This window comes from Copadichromis virginalis, linkage group LG3 (assembly GCF_057382275.1).
Source record: "Copadichromis virginalis isolate Kocher_CV1m ecotype Utaka linkage group LG3, C_Virginalis_male_GT1.1, whole genome shotgun sequence".
Classification (NCBI taxonomy): domain Eukaryota; kingdom Metazoa; phylum Chordata; class Actinopteri; order Cichliformes; family Cichlidae; genus Copadichromis; species Copadichromis virginalis.
In genome coordinates, this window is record NC_140620.1 from 34,577,294 (window position 1) to 34,593,017 (window position 15,724).

At 41.9% G+C, this 15,724-nt stretch overlaps 1 protein-coding gene across 1 annotated transcript; it reads left to right on the forward strand.

The window, feature by feature from the left end:
* Positions 1 to 453: 453 nt before the first annotated feature.
* Positions 454 to 4,080, forward strand: LOC146714306 (snaclec agkisacutacin subunit B-like). The gene is made up of 4 exons (XM_085439715.1): positions 454 to 541; positions 771 to 1,026; positions 3,539 to 3,717; positions 4,016 to 4,080. Exons 1-4 carry the CDS (start codon positions 454 to 456, stop codon positions 4,078 to 4,080), a joined length of 588 nt encoding a protein of 195 aa, XP_085295841.1.
* The last annotated feature ends 11,644 nt before the right edge of the window (positions 4,081 to 15,724 follow it).

The window sequence follows — 15,724 nt, forward strand, 5'->3', positions numbered from 1 at the left end:
TTTAGTCAAACCGCTTCCAAACATGGCCTTAGACAAACAAACAGCACAGTCATCGACTTGGCCCCATACACCTTTTACATCATCCAAAGCTGTTGATGGGTACAAAAATGGAAACTTGGCTGATGTAGGCTGTACCCATACTACAGAAGAGGAAAATCCCTGGTGGAGAGCTGACTTATTAGCTGTCTATAAGGTCAGTGTTGTCACCATCATTAACAGACAAGATAATTTAATTGAAAGGATTCTTGGGGCAGAGATTCGGATCGGGGACTCACTGGATCAAAATGGAAATCAAACCCCGAGGTGAGACATGATTTCTGACAGCAGATAAATGTTTAAACAAATATTAGGTCAAACTGACACATTTCTCTTTGATGTTTCTACAACTCCATCAGGTGTGGCATTATTGAATCATTGGATGGTACACCAACATACACATTCCAGTGTAATGAAATGGAAGGTCGCTACATCAGTGTGATCATACCAGGATCTCAGAAAATTCTGACGCTGTGTGAAGTGGAGGTGTTTGCTTCTCTGCCTGGTATAGTGGTTGTGTTTTAGCGGTATATGTGGAAGCTGCTTGTTTTTATTTTCCCTTTTTTATATTTTTTCTCATATTTATTATTTTACATGGGAATAATTGGACTTAATTCACCTTGCTGACTTTCTAGCTTTTAGTGTTCATTTTCATTTACTTTGGAGCTGAAGGAAACATTACAGTTGAGCCTCTCAAAACATAACAAACTCTCCTAACAAACTTTGCTCTCCAGCACCAGAAGCTGTTACTCCTTCACCAACTCCTCCAACACCTCCTACTGCTCCTCCCACTGTGAGCATGCAGTTTGGTGGCAGGAACGTGACGGTGGTGGGAGAGAGGCTCTGCTGGTCCGATGCTCTGATGTACTGTAGACGTTATTACTGGGACCTGCTCAGCCTTCACAGCCAACAGGAGCAAAGCGAGTTGGAGCAGCCGCTGGGCCTCGTTCCTTTCTCTCTCACAGACCACGTCTGGCTGGGACTGCGCAGGTACTGATACAGAAGATGCTTCTAACAACTCAATGAATGAACAGGGAGGACACAGAGTCATCCAGGATTCAAAAGGTCATAGTTCAAGTTTTCTTGTGCAGGTACTCAATTCCACCAAATTAGCCCTGATAGTATACATTATCAAAACACAGATATCAAAAGCAGATCAAAATAATTTCACTCCTTACCAGGGCGTCTGTATCCACTAAGGATCCCCAGGCTAGGTCCCCAAGCCTACCTTGGATATGAGCGAGAGAGATATAACTGAAGCCATACCAGCTCGGATGTTGCTTGGATTAACAAGGTCTACATCAGGTGTTAAGGAACCAGGACACCCTGACAAGAAATGTGGCTACTGGACCAAGAAGGCCAAGAAGGCATAGATGGACAAGGGATGGGGACAGGGTGTTGTTGGAATGCTATTATGCAAATAACACCAGCAGAAGGGATTCCATGAAAAGGCTGTGGGACCTATGGAATCATCAATACCCAGCATCCAGACTGACGGTGAAACAACTAATAGCCAAGTATTCCAAAATTCAGAAGAACCAACTGATGATTTACCACTGTCACAACTAGAGATTCATGATGTACAACACAAATCACAGGTCAAGAGAGTCAACTGTACGAGATCAACAGGAACCTTCAGGAATTCAATAGGGATGTGACAAAAACCACTAGAGGCCAACTTCATGCCAATTACACAAGTCAAGTGTGTTACACAAGTGTGGGATTTACCAAGGAGATGCTCCATCTTCACTGCTGCTCTGCATATAAGATTATTGACAAGACTGACTACGTTTACTGCCTATGGAATGGAGCAATTATCAGCCACCTCCTCTACATGGATGATATCAAGTTGAATGCCAGGAGTAAACAAGACATCAATTTACTGATCCACATCACTAGGATGTACAGCACTGATATTGGACTTTCATTCGCACAGGAGAAGTGTAGTCAGATGGTAACAAAGCGAGGGAAGGTAGAAGTGAGGGGATTGCACTACTATAAGGCATCATTGCAGATTTCAAGGACAGCTACAAGAACCTGGGAATTGCACAGGCAATAGGAACCATGGAGAGGCTGCTAGGAAAGCTGGGACCATCAAATGCCTACAGAGAGTAAGGCAAGTCCTGAAGAGTCTGCTAAATGAGAAGAACAAGATCCAACGTCAATCAACACCTACACCCTGCTGGTGATTATATATATACACCTTGCTAGGATAGTAAGCTGGGCAAAGAAGGAGATCGAAGCCACTGACATTAAGACAAGCTTCTTACCATTAATGGAGGGTTTCGCCCCAAATCCAGCACCCTGAGACTAAGTGAAAGGAAGGAAGCCGATGACTGGTAAGTGGCAGAACCACTCTTCAGGATGAAACAACATAACATCCATGAGTACATGAGGAAGATGACCACAACTGACTGTGTGCTTAGAGAATACCTCAGACAGCAGAAACCCAAGAAAGAAAAGGAGCAACTAGAAGAACCATCATGGAAGGACAGGCCCGTTCACGGTATGTACTACTGTCAGATAGAAGAAGTGGCTGACATCTAGAAATCCTACCATCGGCTGGACAAAGCTGAACTGAAAGACAGCATAGATGCACTAATCATGGCAGCACAGGAACAAGCTCTGAGCAAAAGATCCTTTGAGGCTGGGGTCTATCACACCAGGCAAGACCCCAGGTGCAGGCTGTGCAAAGATGCGCCTGAGACAATCCAGCACATAACAACAGGGTGCAAGATGTTGGCAGGGAGGACATACATGGAACGCCATAACCGAGTGGCCTGTAGAGCATACAGGAAAATATGTGCTAAGAATGGCCATGAGGTCCTGATGTCAAAATGGGGGACTTCTAGATACGTACTGACAAACTGGTGATATTGAACCAACCAGAGATGGTATTTGTGGACAAGCAGAGTAAAACGGCTGTTGCGACAGATGTAGCTATACCAGGTAACTGCAACATCAGGAAGAAAGAACATGAGAAGATCAAGAAGTACCAAGGGCTGAGAGAGGAACTCCAGGAGATGTGGTGAGAGAGGGCAACAGTGGTCTCAGTGATAATCAGAGCACTCGGGGCAGTGATCCCCCATGCTGGGCGTGTGGCTTCAGCAGATCCCAGGAACCACACAAAATCTCTGTCCAGAACAGTGCAGTTCTTGAAGGATAAAGATCGGGGTTGTGGGAAATTTCTTTCATAGTGCCTGCAAAATAGTGACAGACCAAAAGTCCTGTTACCGTTGCAAATCAAAGTCACAACAGTTCAGACAATGAATGCTTGCATTTTCTTATTTTCATCGCTGCCATGCCAAACAGATAGCTTTAAATGCCCTAACCTCATATGACCCTGAATGGGTAAGAGGAAGAAGCTGAATGAATACTTGGAGTGTTCATCATTAAGACAGTGTCATAAAGATAAAATTGGATCATATAACTTGAAAATGTGAAACAAGTGTTAAAATCAGTAGGCTACATAATTAGCATTTTTATTCACTACGTCCAACAGATCCCTAAGAGGAGACGACTGGTTCTGGATGTCTGGACAACCCATGAATTTCTTTAATTGGCCACAAGATTTTGTCCCTCACTATTACTCCAGCATCTGTGGAGCCATGGGCAATGGAGAGCTTTTCATGTGGCAGGACCTGCACTGTGGGGAGCAGCTCAACTTCATCTGCCAATCAGGTTGGACTTATACCACACCAATGCATCTGCACACTTTATTGTACACTCGGGGTTCCTCAGAAAGTTTTGTGCTTCTGAGGATTAATTACTCTACCTTCTCTATTTATATATGTGTGTGTGTGTGTGTGTGTGTGTGTGTGTGTGTGTGTGTGTGTGTGTGTGTGTGTGTGTGTATATATATATATAATATTCTGTAACTCTGTAACTTCTGTCAGTGCTGTGCTTTTGGAAACCGAATTTCCCAGAGGAACCCACCCGAGGGATTAATAAAGTTTGATCTTATCTTATCTTCATTTAGGTGCTGGGGATGATATGCAAAGAGTGTATTTCCACAGCACCATTAATGTCACAACTTTAAAGTAAAGCCATACTCTAAGACTTTACAAGTTAAACTTTTTTTGTTGGTTTGTTTTTTTCAGTTTAACAATGTAAACCATTCTGTAGAAGACCTAATAAAAACTATCACACTGAATTTAGCTGTAATTATCAAATAGTATGGTACCTTGTGTTAACCTTTAAATGAAATCTGAAAGAGTGCAATGCACCAGGATCCTTTTTTTATGTAGCTGACAGCTGGTAACTGTGCAGGGGTCTAGCAAAGTTTTGCCAGGGGCCAGGTAGGGCATTAACAGGGAAAGGGGGGCATTTAAAATATCATTTATCATTTAAAATATCTAGCTTTTAAAAAAATAATTATCTGAATCTTACAACAAACGATTGATAGATTGATGCATATATACCATCAAAACAGTGTACATCACTGTCACAACAGCGTTTGTTTTCATTCAAAGGCTCTATGGTGGGCCGGTCTCTAGTCAAAACGCCCGAGCCGATTTTTTGTCCCAGTCCAGCCCTGTATGCAGCTCATCTGCAGTCTGGTGTTACTTACACCTTCCTAATTGGAATGGTCGGGGGAAGTGATCCAAACAGCCAGGGAAGGCCGGAAAAGAGCTGTTGTAGCTGGGTTTGAACTACGTGGCAAAGATCTTCTGGAGAGTTTTCCAGCCACAGGCCAAGGAGAATCTTCACACTGTAGGTAACGTCGACCCGGAGCTCCTTGGACGGATTTAGTGCCGCTGGGTGCATGGGGGCTGGCTCGTACTGTCACGGGTTGCCGGGGCAAACAGTGCGTGAATTATTTAGAACCCAAGATGTGGCAGCTCTGGTGCAAGTGAGTTTATTTACCAAATGTGGATTCAACAGAGATGGCGAGGGTGAACATGAAACTGAGAAAACCTAAACTGGGAAAAACTAACAGAAACTAACCAGAAACAGAGATGCAGGGAGTCAAAGGGAAATACGCAGAATGACCGCCGGAGATTACGCAGACAAACCAGCAACTAACAGAGGCAGACACAAGGCTTAAATACACAGAGGGATAACGAGGGAATGAGACACAGAAGGAGGGCACAGCTGGGAGTAATCAGACATGATGGGACAGGGGAAACGTAAATTGAACACACTGAGATTAGATACAGACCTTCAAAGTAAAACAGGAAACACACCAACTGAACACAAGCCACACAAACCTAACACAGACTGGGGGACACAGAACATAGGAACATGAAATGTGAAAAAGGAGCACAAAAATCCATAATAATAATAAACTTAAACTTAAACGCGGAGTCACAGACTCCGGACCATGACAGTAACTGTATCAACAGTCTGTTGTTTAAAAGGGAAAATACTTTTTTGATGTAGTATTTATGATCATGGTGGAAAAAGTGGCAGTGTAGGTGAGCCCCGTTCCACTCTCAATATTTCCATGGCTGACATCTACCAGCTGTCTCCTTAAGCCCCAGGTAAACTCAAAATTGGCAGAGGATAAGTGAAGACCTATCCACTTCATTTAAGTCAGGGGTAGGCAACTAATGGCCTCAAGTGCCAGTGTCCTGCCGGTTTTGGATGTGTGCTTGATCCAGCACAGCTTATTTAAAATGCTAAATTCCCTCCTCAGCATGTCTTGAGGTCTGGTAATGAATCAATCGTCTGGTTCAGGTATGTTGACCCCAGTGTTGGGCAAGTTACTTTGAAAAAGTAATTAATTATAGTTATTAGTTACTTCTTCAAAAAAGTAACTGAGTTAGTAACTGAGTTACCAGATTCTAAAAGTAATTAATTACTTGAAAAGTAACTACTGGTTTACTTTAAAAAATGTTTAACCCTCTGGGATCCGGGGTATAATTGGCTATTTTTAACCCCTTTTGATTTTACCTCTAAAGTTCACCTTTAAATATTATTTACTTTGCCTTGTTTGGTATCATCCTTTTCAGCACAACCTCATGTGTCTTTTACAGATGTTTTCATTTTGACATACTGTATTAAAAAAATTGATCTAAAATCAGACAGTAGATAAAGTTATATATTTTTTTACTGTAATAACTAGAAACATGTTTATTAAATCATATTTCATAACTTTAAATGCAAATATAAATTGTCAATTTTAAAATCATATGCACAAATTTTGCAGCCATTTTACCCTTTTTTTAATAACCATTTCAAACTATTTACAGAACAATCAGCTGTTCTGCATTCAATAAGATGCCACAAATTATTTGTGCCACTCCAAAAAATTAATTTCTGTCCATTATAAAGGAGAACATCACAGCCTGATACCTGCAGGTCTGACAGCAGCAGGTGTATCACTCCTGTTTCTACCTGGAGACAGCAGTCAGCTCATTGTTCTAACACACAACACAAAACTATCCACAACACTACACACTAACTACACAAGACAACACATTAAATACATACTCCAAACACGCTAAACGTCACAAATCTCTCAACATCTCAAAACTCGCTCTCTCTCCTTTTCTGTTGTCTTTCTTTCTCTCTCACTCTCTGTCACTCCCACTCCCTAAACCTCCCCCCTCTTTCTAAACAACCAAATGTCATGTTGCCATATCATTTTTGATTGGTCAACATGGTACATTTTTCCACCAACACGAAAGGGGTGAGGTTTTTTTGTTGTTGTTTTTTTTGCTCATAAGCAGAGAGTGCTTGCTGCGCTGTCCTTGGACAGTAAACGTGACGAAACTATTGAGGAAAAAACGCCGCGTATATTGTTTATCATGACTCTGGTTTTATGTGGCCTCTCAACACAATTTAAAAACTGGTATATATCACCTTGTTGCTTTGTCTTTAAGTGGTCATGTGATTGGCTTACCACGACTACTTTATTCTTCCTCAGTCAAACTGCAGCACTCATGCGATTGTTTTGCCCCCTTAGCTCCAGGTGTTGTGCCAAAAAGTGATGGTTGGGCAGAAAGTGATTGCCGTCCGCACAAGCGCGCGCAGCTGCTTAAAGCTATAGCGCCCAGATTACTTACAGCTATTCCGTGCAACTGATATAAGATGCAGTAAGCTGAACACAGCTTCAACTGTCTGTTTGTTGAAAAATAGTAACGGACCGCATTTTCTTGTTAGTAACAGAATTTTAATGATACAAATAGTAATTAGTTAAATTACTTGTTACTGAAAAAAGTAACGCTGTTAGTAACGCCGTTACTTGTAACTAGTGATGGGTCCAGCAACAATGACGCACCGACGCATGTATCAAGCTCACAGAGCGAAGCTTGTATCGGTGCGTGCGTCGCTTTAAGAAAAAGTCACGTGATCGATACAGCCGCTGTATCCTCATTGCCAACGTGCCAAGCTGTGTTTAAAAATACACATCTCTCCATAACAAAATGGAGCTTGAAAGAAAAACAGAAATGTTTCTGCTGTGTGGGATCATTTTGATCTTTTAACTGCAAATAGTTTGCCTGTGTTTGTTTCAGTGTAATCTATCAGAATAGGAAAAAACTGTCAGGGCTCTGTGTGCGGGTAGGCGGAGGGGAGGATCCAAGTGCAGGACTCGAACACAGAATTGTAAATCAAAACCACAGCTTTATTGCTGACATGAGAAACGAACGTGAAGTGCCATGAAACCAGAAACCAATAACACACAGGCATAAACTGAGAGTACGACGCGACACCGAGCATGGGAAAACACAGGGCTTAAATACACAGGGTAGTAATGAGGGAATGGGCAACAGAAGGGAGACACAGCTGGGGGAGATCAGGGCTAACGAGACAGGGGGAACAAAGCTGCACACACTAACCTAAGACACAGACTTTCACAATAAAACATGAAACACTAATAATAAACATCACTACAACAAGAGAATGAGAAAACAATCCAAAACACCAAGATAACTGAAACACAAAGTACCAGAGAAACAAAGAATAATCCATGATGCAAAAGTAAACCAAAACATAAACTCAATTGCTGGGTCCAACGGACCCAGAACCGTGACAAAAACAGCAATGTGACTTGCAGTGTAAATTGTTTATTTCATTTTATGCAGGTTAAATGTCGCATCTGTTCTGCGGAGCTTTCTTACACAAACAAAAACACATCTTCACTGTTTAGGCCAGGGGTCGGTAACCTTTCTGATGACGAGTCCCATTTAAAATTTCCTCAGAGGTCAGTGTGCCATATGATTGCATTAGCAATAAATTTAATAACGCTCTATATGAACAGTTACACACTATATAGAACCACTTTATAGAATTATATTTGTTCGCAGATGTTGGCAGCTATCAGCGAATAGTTATCAGCTATTTTGAAACAAAAAAAAAGACTTTTTATCCATAACAGCAAACAAACAGTACAACAGAAAATACAAATGCTATTTATGGTCTCCTCACAACAATGATAAGAAAAATAAACTAAGCCAATATGGCATGTTTGATAATACAGAGATACACATGTTAATCTGATCTCTGGTCTCCCACTCAGAGACACAGGTCTCCGAGTGTCCAGCATTCAGACGGCTACCTGAGGAGAAAATCTGCTCACACAGATATGTGGAGCCAAATACTGTCAATAAGGCCTCTGCAATGTTCTGAAGACAGTTAAACTTGTCAGGTAGTGATGTCCAGCAGGTGAAAATGCAGCTCCATGAACACGCACAGCTGTGGATTCCAGCTGCTTCGATGTTGCATTAACTGGCATTAACTCAGCCAGTTAATGCGAGACAAACCCAGCTGCTCATTAAAGATTTCTGGTTTGATCAGAAAATAAAACATTGGTCCAAACACCTGAAAATCCCAAAAACGCATTGTGTCTCGAGTCTACGGATGCATCCGTGTATCTCCGTGCTGATGCTGTGCTGAGCGAAGAGCTCCTGAAGCTTTTGAAGTGTCGGAATGTGGAAAGCTAACAACGACCCTCTCACCAGTAGGCAAAGTTATTTTTAGCCAATTACAAGTTGAATCTGGTAGTTGGGGTTGTTAGCTGAGATACCGTCATTAAGAAGCGGCACAACTAATGTGTCTATGTGAGCTGATTTGCGATGTGCACCGCTGGCCTGGCCATTTATTTTTTGATGCACCCTCTCAGATTAATTCACTGCGTGTCGTGCCCAGGAATGGACTGGGACAAAAAATCAGCCTCTGGCATTTTGACTACAGACCGGCCCACCAGGTATTAAAACCATAAAGCCTTTGAATGAAAACAAACACTGTTGTGACAGTGATGTACAGTCTTGTTGGTATATGTATGATTTCTATACATTTTACATCAGATAAAAACTTTGGTTGTAAGCTTCAGATAATTATTTAATAAAAGCTAGACATTTTAAATGAGAATAAGAAAGAAAAGTATTTCTTTGTGCCCCCCTTTCCCTGTTAATGCCCTACCTGCCCCCCTGGCAACACTTTGCTAGACCCGCCCCTGCACAGTTACCAGCTGTCAGCTACATAAAAAAGGATCCTGGTGTTATTTGTCTCTCAGAAACAGTTCATAACTTCACTTCAACTCATCCATGTCACCTAAAAGGTAAACCTGTTTCTCCATCACCTGTTCAGCTCTGATGATTCAGTAAGGACATCTCCTGGTTTCATCTTCATGTTTCCCTCTCACCAGATATCCAAACCGACATCATGACCAGCAGCTTTTACAGCTGTGGCTCCAGCAAACATCAGCTGATAATAGAAATTAATATTAAATAAATTCTAACAACAGCTGATCAAGCTTAAACGTGCTGCTGTTGTTTAACGCGACATCATTTCATGATTGAAGTAGAAATAGGAGAGAGAGGGGAGAGAATGAGAGAAGAAGAGGCAGCTGTGCAGCAAAGACAGAATAAATCCAGCTTTGTGTCTTTTTCATTGTAGCTGAAGTCCGGGACAAACTGCGTCCCCTCTCAGCTCAACACAAAACGTGTAATATTTTCTCTGAATGCCGGACGATTCCGTCTTTTTACGGGACGGTTGGCAACTCTACTAACTAACCTTATGAATTAAATAAAGTTCACTATCAGTAACATCAAAGCACCCACCCAGCTGTATATAAACTCTGTCATGCTAGCTAGTACGCAGTACAAGTTATTGTAACTGACTGTAAAAAGTCAGCACAACGAAAATAAACTCCACCTAAACTTGGTTTATATTTGACCCAGATAGACTGCAGGTCATAACTTCTTACCTGAACTTCAGTTCACCTGACACTCGGACCGGCGGCCGCCTCGGGTCTCTCCTCGTCCTGCCTCCGATCTCCCTCATCCACCTGCTGGCCTCCACCACTTGTTAATTTTACTGAATCTGAGGAAGCTCCGCGATGCCACCACCAAACAACTGAGTTATTTTTACACATCTGCCAGCATCTGGCCAATCCACCACCTTTCATTGTTTATACCGTTACAAAAAAATAAAAGATAAAAAATAAAAATCATCGGGCATACCGAGCAAATGCCTGGTGGTAGCTCTGTTTTGGAAGTTCAAAGCTAGAAATGTGTTTTGGAATTTGTACGTGCTTTGTCTCTAGGGGCCACCGCATATATTTATATATAAACATATATAAATAAAACCACTTTTTTTTACATCAGTAATTCCTTTTGTGCATAATTTATTATTGTTAATAATAAATTAATTAAAGCAACAAAACAACCTGAAGAGCCGGTTCGGAGCTGAAAGAGATGGCTTGATAGGTTTGTAGCATAAACCTATTCGCTGGAACGTTGAAGACAATATAATTACACTGCATAGCAAGACACAAGGTTCTGGTTTACTCATGCATGAGGGAGGTGTCTGGCTGGAGCCAAGTGTCGCCACTTGACCTCCGTCAGAGACCTTCAGCCAGGCTCCCCATAGCACTCCTTTTATTGTGGTTACATGAATATGCATAGGTTCATTAACATATGACGTCTACATACACACAAAGAGTACCTTGCCTGTGTGTGTGTGTGTGTGTGTGTGTGTGTGTGTGTGTGTGTGCGTGTGTGTGTGTGTGTGTGTGTGTGTTAGATCTGTGTGAGGTCAAGATGTGACCCTGTGAAGACTCTGGCGCTAGCTTGTACCAGGACGTCTGGGTCCGTCTAACAAAAGGCTCTTATACTTAGACAGATATACGTGTGCTTGCTATACCATAAATCAACAAGAAAAGATAAACTCTCCTAGGGAGTATGTGATTTATACCAAGGACACTTTAGAGGGATGAATGCACTTCCTTCTACACAGAGTTAATACAGACCTCCTTTAAGATGAAACATTCTTTCAATCTACAAATGATTATATACTTCTAAGCATATATGAGTAAATGTTTCTAAGCATAAATGACAATCAACAATACAAACTCTAACATGGCTCTTTTTAGTGAGCCGAGCCGAAAGAGCCTAAAAAGAGCCGGAAATCTCATCACTAGAATAAAACAAACAATGTGGGCTTCATAGATAATTGGCAAACCTTCTGGAGGAAACCTGGTCTTGTTAGGAGAGACGGCATCCATCCCAATTTGGATGGAGCAGCTCTCATTTCTAGGAATTGCTGTCAGTCATTTCCAGTCACGGTCATGGCTCCTGGTGTCTGTGCTGTTTACGGAGTCATAATTCCATCACTGATCTCTCTGCGCACTGTCAGTTTTAGCTGGGCATGCTCTCTTCATCCCTCAGTTTTCGTTTCAATGCAGCTGTAGGTTTAAAGGGCAGAGCATGTTGTACACCCCTGCAGTCTTCCTCAACGTCACCGTAGGGTCACTTTCCACCTTTTTGGATTTCACTGTTGTTCAAACTCTCCTCATGACGATTTCTAGGAAGCCAAGTTTTACAACCATCTGCTTTAACTCCTCTCAGGGTTGTCAGCTGTGCGGGAAATGGTCCCTGCTTCTCGCTGGTCCTCTTGAAGCCCTCTCTCCCACTCTCAGTCTGCATCTTATGCATGATCTCCTTCCGCCACACTCCACCTGTAATTTAAAAAATGAAAGCTCCCCCGGAAAACCGTTTTTTTGCCGCATGGTCCTTGCCATGTGTCAACTCAGAGAAGCACAAGAAAAATGTACATTGTCTCTTAACAAAATTCCAGGGCTTCTCCCCTGGAGTAGCTCCACTCCAGGCCTGTAACCGTGTGTAAAGGGGGGGAAAAAACACAAGCCAGTGGTGTGTTCTGCTGTAAACGATTAAATCACATGATTGACTCTCTGCTGCGGAAATAGTGATGTAGATGTTAGCACAGTGCATTTGTATGCATACTTTCTCACAGCGACCTTTGCATTGTAAGCAATACAAGGTCATGAATAACACACCGCTGGTAAATTCACACAGACACAGAAAGTGTCAATTAAAAGGTGAAGTTGGCATGGCCCAAAAGCTCTTGCAAACCTAGGATTTTGCTGTCACCTTTCTGCTCCTGCAAAAAAAAGCATACATACATACATCCACCCTTTTGTCACGTCTGGGTGGAGGTAGGTGCAATCTTGCGTATTGGTATCAAGTCAGTCAAGCCAGTCAAGCTTTTGTCAGTTCCCCATTTTTTTTATTGCTGATAGTGGAATCTCTCCTGTCGCATTGAGTTTCTACTACCAGCAATTTGACGTAATTTCAAAACAGAAAAAGAAGAATTTAGACTGGATTACTTTGCTGAATCCTTTAAAACACTCACTATCTGATTACGTTCCAAATAAGTGGCTTTCTCCAGAGCCCACTGTACTGTGGAGAAGTTTAGTTTACGATGGTTCCCGACAAAATGTTTTGTAGCGCTTTCAGTTCCAATCGTGGAGGCCTGCTCAGAGAAGAGAGATTACCAAACAAGACTCTCAGTGCACTGTGAAAGTGAAAAATAAAAAGGTCGAGGGAAGTCATGAAGCGTGCTCTTCATCTTAGGTGGGTAAATCAAAACTAATTGTTAGGTTCACCTTGGTATCAGGAGAAAATGCATCAGCCAGATTAATCTCAAAAACATTAATCCGTCAGCCACACACACACCACACAAGCCTAATGTCCTATTAGATATTGAGTTTCTTCCCATGTAACCAGGTGCTAATCCACTAGTTTACATATCACTTCTCATTCCACTAAGTGAACTGGACAAGATAGTAAAACAGAATCACATGCTTAAGATGCTGTCTGGTCTTCATGAGCTTTATTGCGTGTGCGCGCGTGTGTGTGTCTGCTAGTAGGATTAATGCATTTTCTTGTTTGTGTGTGTGATTTTGTGTACCTGTCCTATTTTGTGGTGTTCCACTTAAACAATCAGTTTTCCTCCCCAGGTTCCTTATCCCATTTTGATTTCCCACACTAAACAACAGCGTCCCTGCATGTGTCGCCCTCCTCCTTTCCCTGTGGTCTCCTCTCCCCTTTGCAGCAGTTAGTTGCAGTAAGTTCTCTTCAGCTTTGTGTTGTGTATTACCACTGTCTCTTCCCATTGCCATTTCACCCCAAACGTGGCAAATGTCAAACTCAGACAGTCTTCTCAAAGGTCCGGTCACATTCAGTGAAGTTGCAGCTTGTTGGAAATGCATCTCCATCAATCCAGCCATGATGATGGTGTTTTCTCCTTGCTGATGCCGTTTGCACATGCTGCTGCTGGACCTATCACTGCTCAGGACACTGCTGTTGTCTCTTGACCTGCCATGTTGTTGCTTTTGGAACTGTGTTTCTTGTCTTCAGGGAGAGGTTAATGTCCTTGGAGCTTGCTTTTCAGGATGAGGAACACATGGAAGTGAAGCTGCAAGACAATTCAGCCAAAACTCGGCCTGGGTGTTTCTAATAATGTTAACCTATAATTTTCTTCTGAGTGCTGCCAGTGGAGATTGATCCAGGTCTGTTTCCCCACCTGCAACTGACAGACTGAGACATTTTGATCATTCTCATCGTTGCTTAAACAACACATCATCCCTCTCTGGTTTTGAATTATCCTTTCTTAAAAACCCAGAAAGTGAGATTGTAGTTGTTCTAGGCTGAGAAACACAAAAACCTCTTACTATTACTATTATATTTTCATCAACAACACTCCTATTCTCTTTTAACCTGCAATACCACCTTCTCCCACTAGTTGGAGACAATTCTTGTCACGCACATTTCTACGCTCCACTCTTTCTTTCTTTTCTTTTTTCTTTTGTTTTTGTTCCCCCCCCCCCCCCCCCCCCATTGTTTTTACAGTTTAACACCCACAAACTAACCTAGTAACTCACTTGTTCAACATTTCTGTTCATTTCCCTCCAGCTGCTCTTCTGACTTTCAACTGGCTCATGCTGAGTGAACTCTTTGTCACACAGCCATTCTACCTTCTCTGCCATCTCGCACTACCCATCTCACTTTTACCCATAGTTCTTACCATACAGTCACATATTGAGTTCTGTCCCTGGCCGCCCGATGGCTTTACTGGATCCAGCTTCCCTTTACATTCAGAGCGTCCTCTGCAATGGCCTTCTTCCCTTCTTGGCAGAAAAGTGCTAAAACACCGTCAATCTGGTATTTATTATTTATTTATGGTGCTTTACGCTGCACCATAAATAAATAAGCATACGAATTGCAACCCTGTCTGTGTTGATCCTTGGGTCCTGTGCTACATCTGCGCTATCTACTCCATGTCATGTCACAGTTATCCCCTTGAACCTTCCCACATTTTGTCACATTACAGTCACAAACATGAATCAATTTTATTGGAATTCCACGTGAAAGACCAACACAAAGTGGTGTACACGTGATACATGATTCCACACATTTTTTTACAAATAAATAACTGCAAAGTGGGGATATTTGCAGTTCTGAACCGTAGTAAAGGGACCTCTGGCTAATACGTCGGGTTCCGTGTCGGGCTCGTAGTCGAAAACTAGCATTACTTTGTTGTCTGGGTCAACTTTGCCAGGGAGAGACAGAGAGAGGCGTTGAAAGGCTGCTCCAATGAAATCATTGTTTTGGAGAAAAACCTTTTCACTCTAACATATGAAACAGGAAAAGACTGTCGTGTAATCCCTTTATTTCAACAAAGTAACTGTATTCTGAACACCACCTTTTTAAACGGTAACTGTAACGGAATACAGTTACTCATATTTTGTATCTTAAATACGTAACGGCGGTACATGTATTCCGTTACTCCCCAACACTGTCCATAATTAACCTAATTAACCTGACTGAAACTGCTTCAGGTAATATTTAAGTTATGACATGATCAGATGAGTGTGAAACACAGAGAGACAACACAAAAGATAGGTGAACTGTACATAAATGACTGAGCGAACAGGGCACACAAACATGAGGACGAGACGATGATGTGACCAGAAGCAGAAACAAACTGAGGGCTTAAATAGACAGGATAATGGAAGAAAAGGAAACAAACCTAACTAATGAAGCAGAGGAAGTAAAACTGAACATAATGCACACAGGACAAAAAAGACTATCACAATAAAACAGGAAAAGACACAGAAAAACAAAACAATGACAAAAAGTCTAAAGTCAGAACACTGGGTCAACAATCCAGGTACCATGACAAATTGATTCAACAGTCATTAAAGTTCTTGTACTTAATGACACTTGTCATCTTGGCTAATACTGAAAACACATAAGGGGTGTTACCATGCAAAATGTTTTTTTTTAGAAAAGTGCAAAGTAATTTCTTTGGAAAATGCAAATATCCACTTGGATGTCTTGTCATTTATGCAAACCCTCGCTAGTGCTGCGGGAATGTTCAGACTAAACGAACTAGTACAGTGTGATATTAGAAGTACTCTGAAGAAATTACAGAGGAA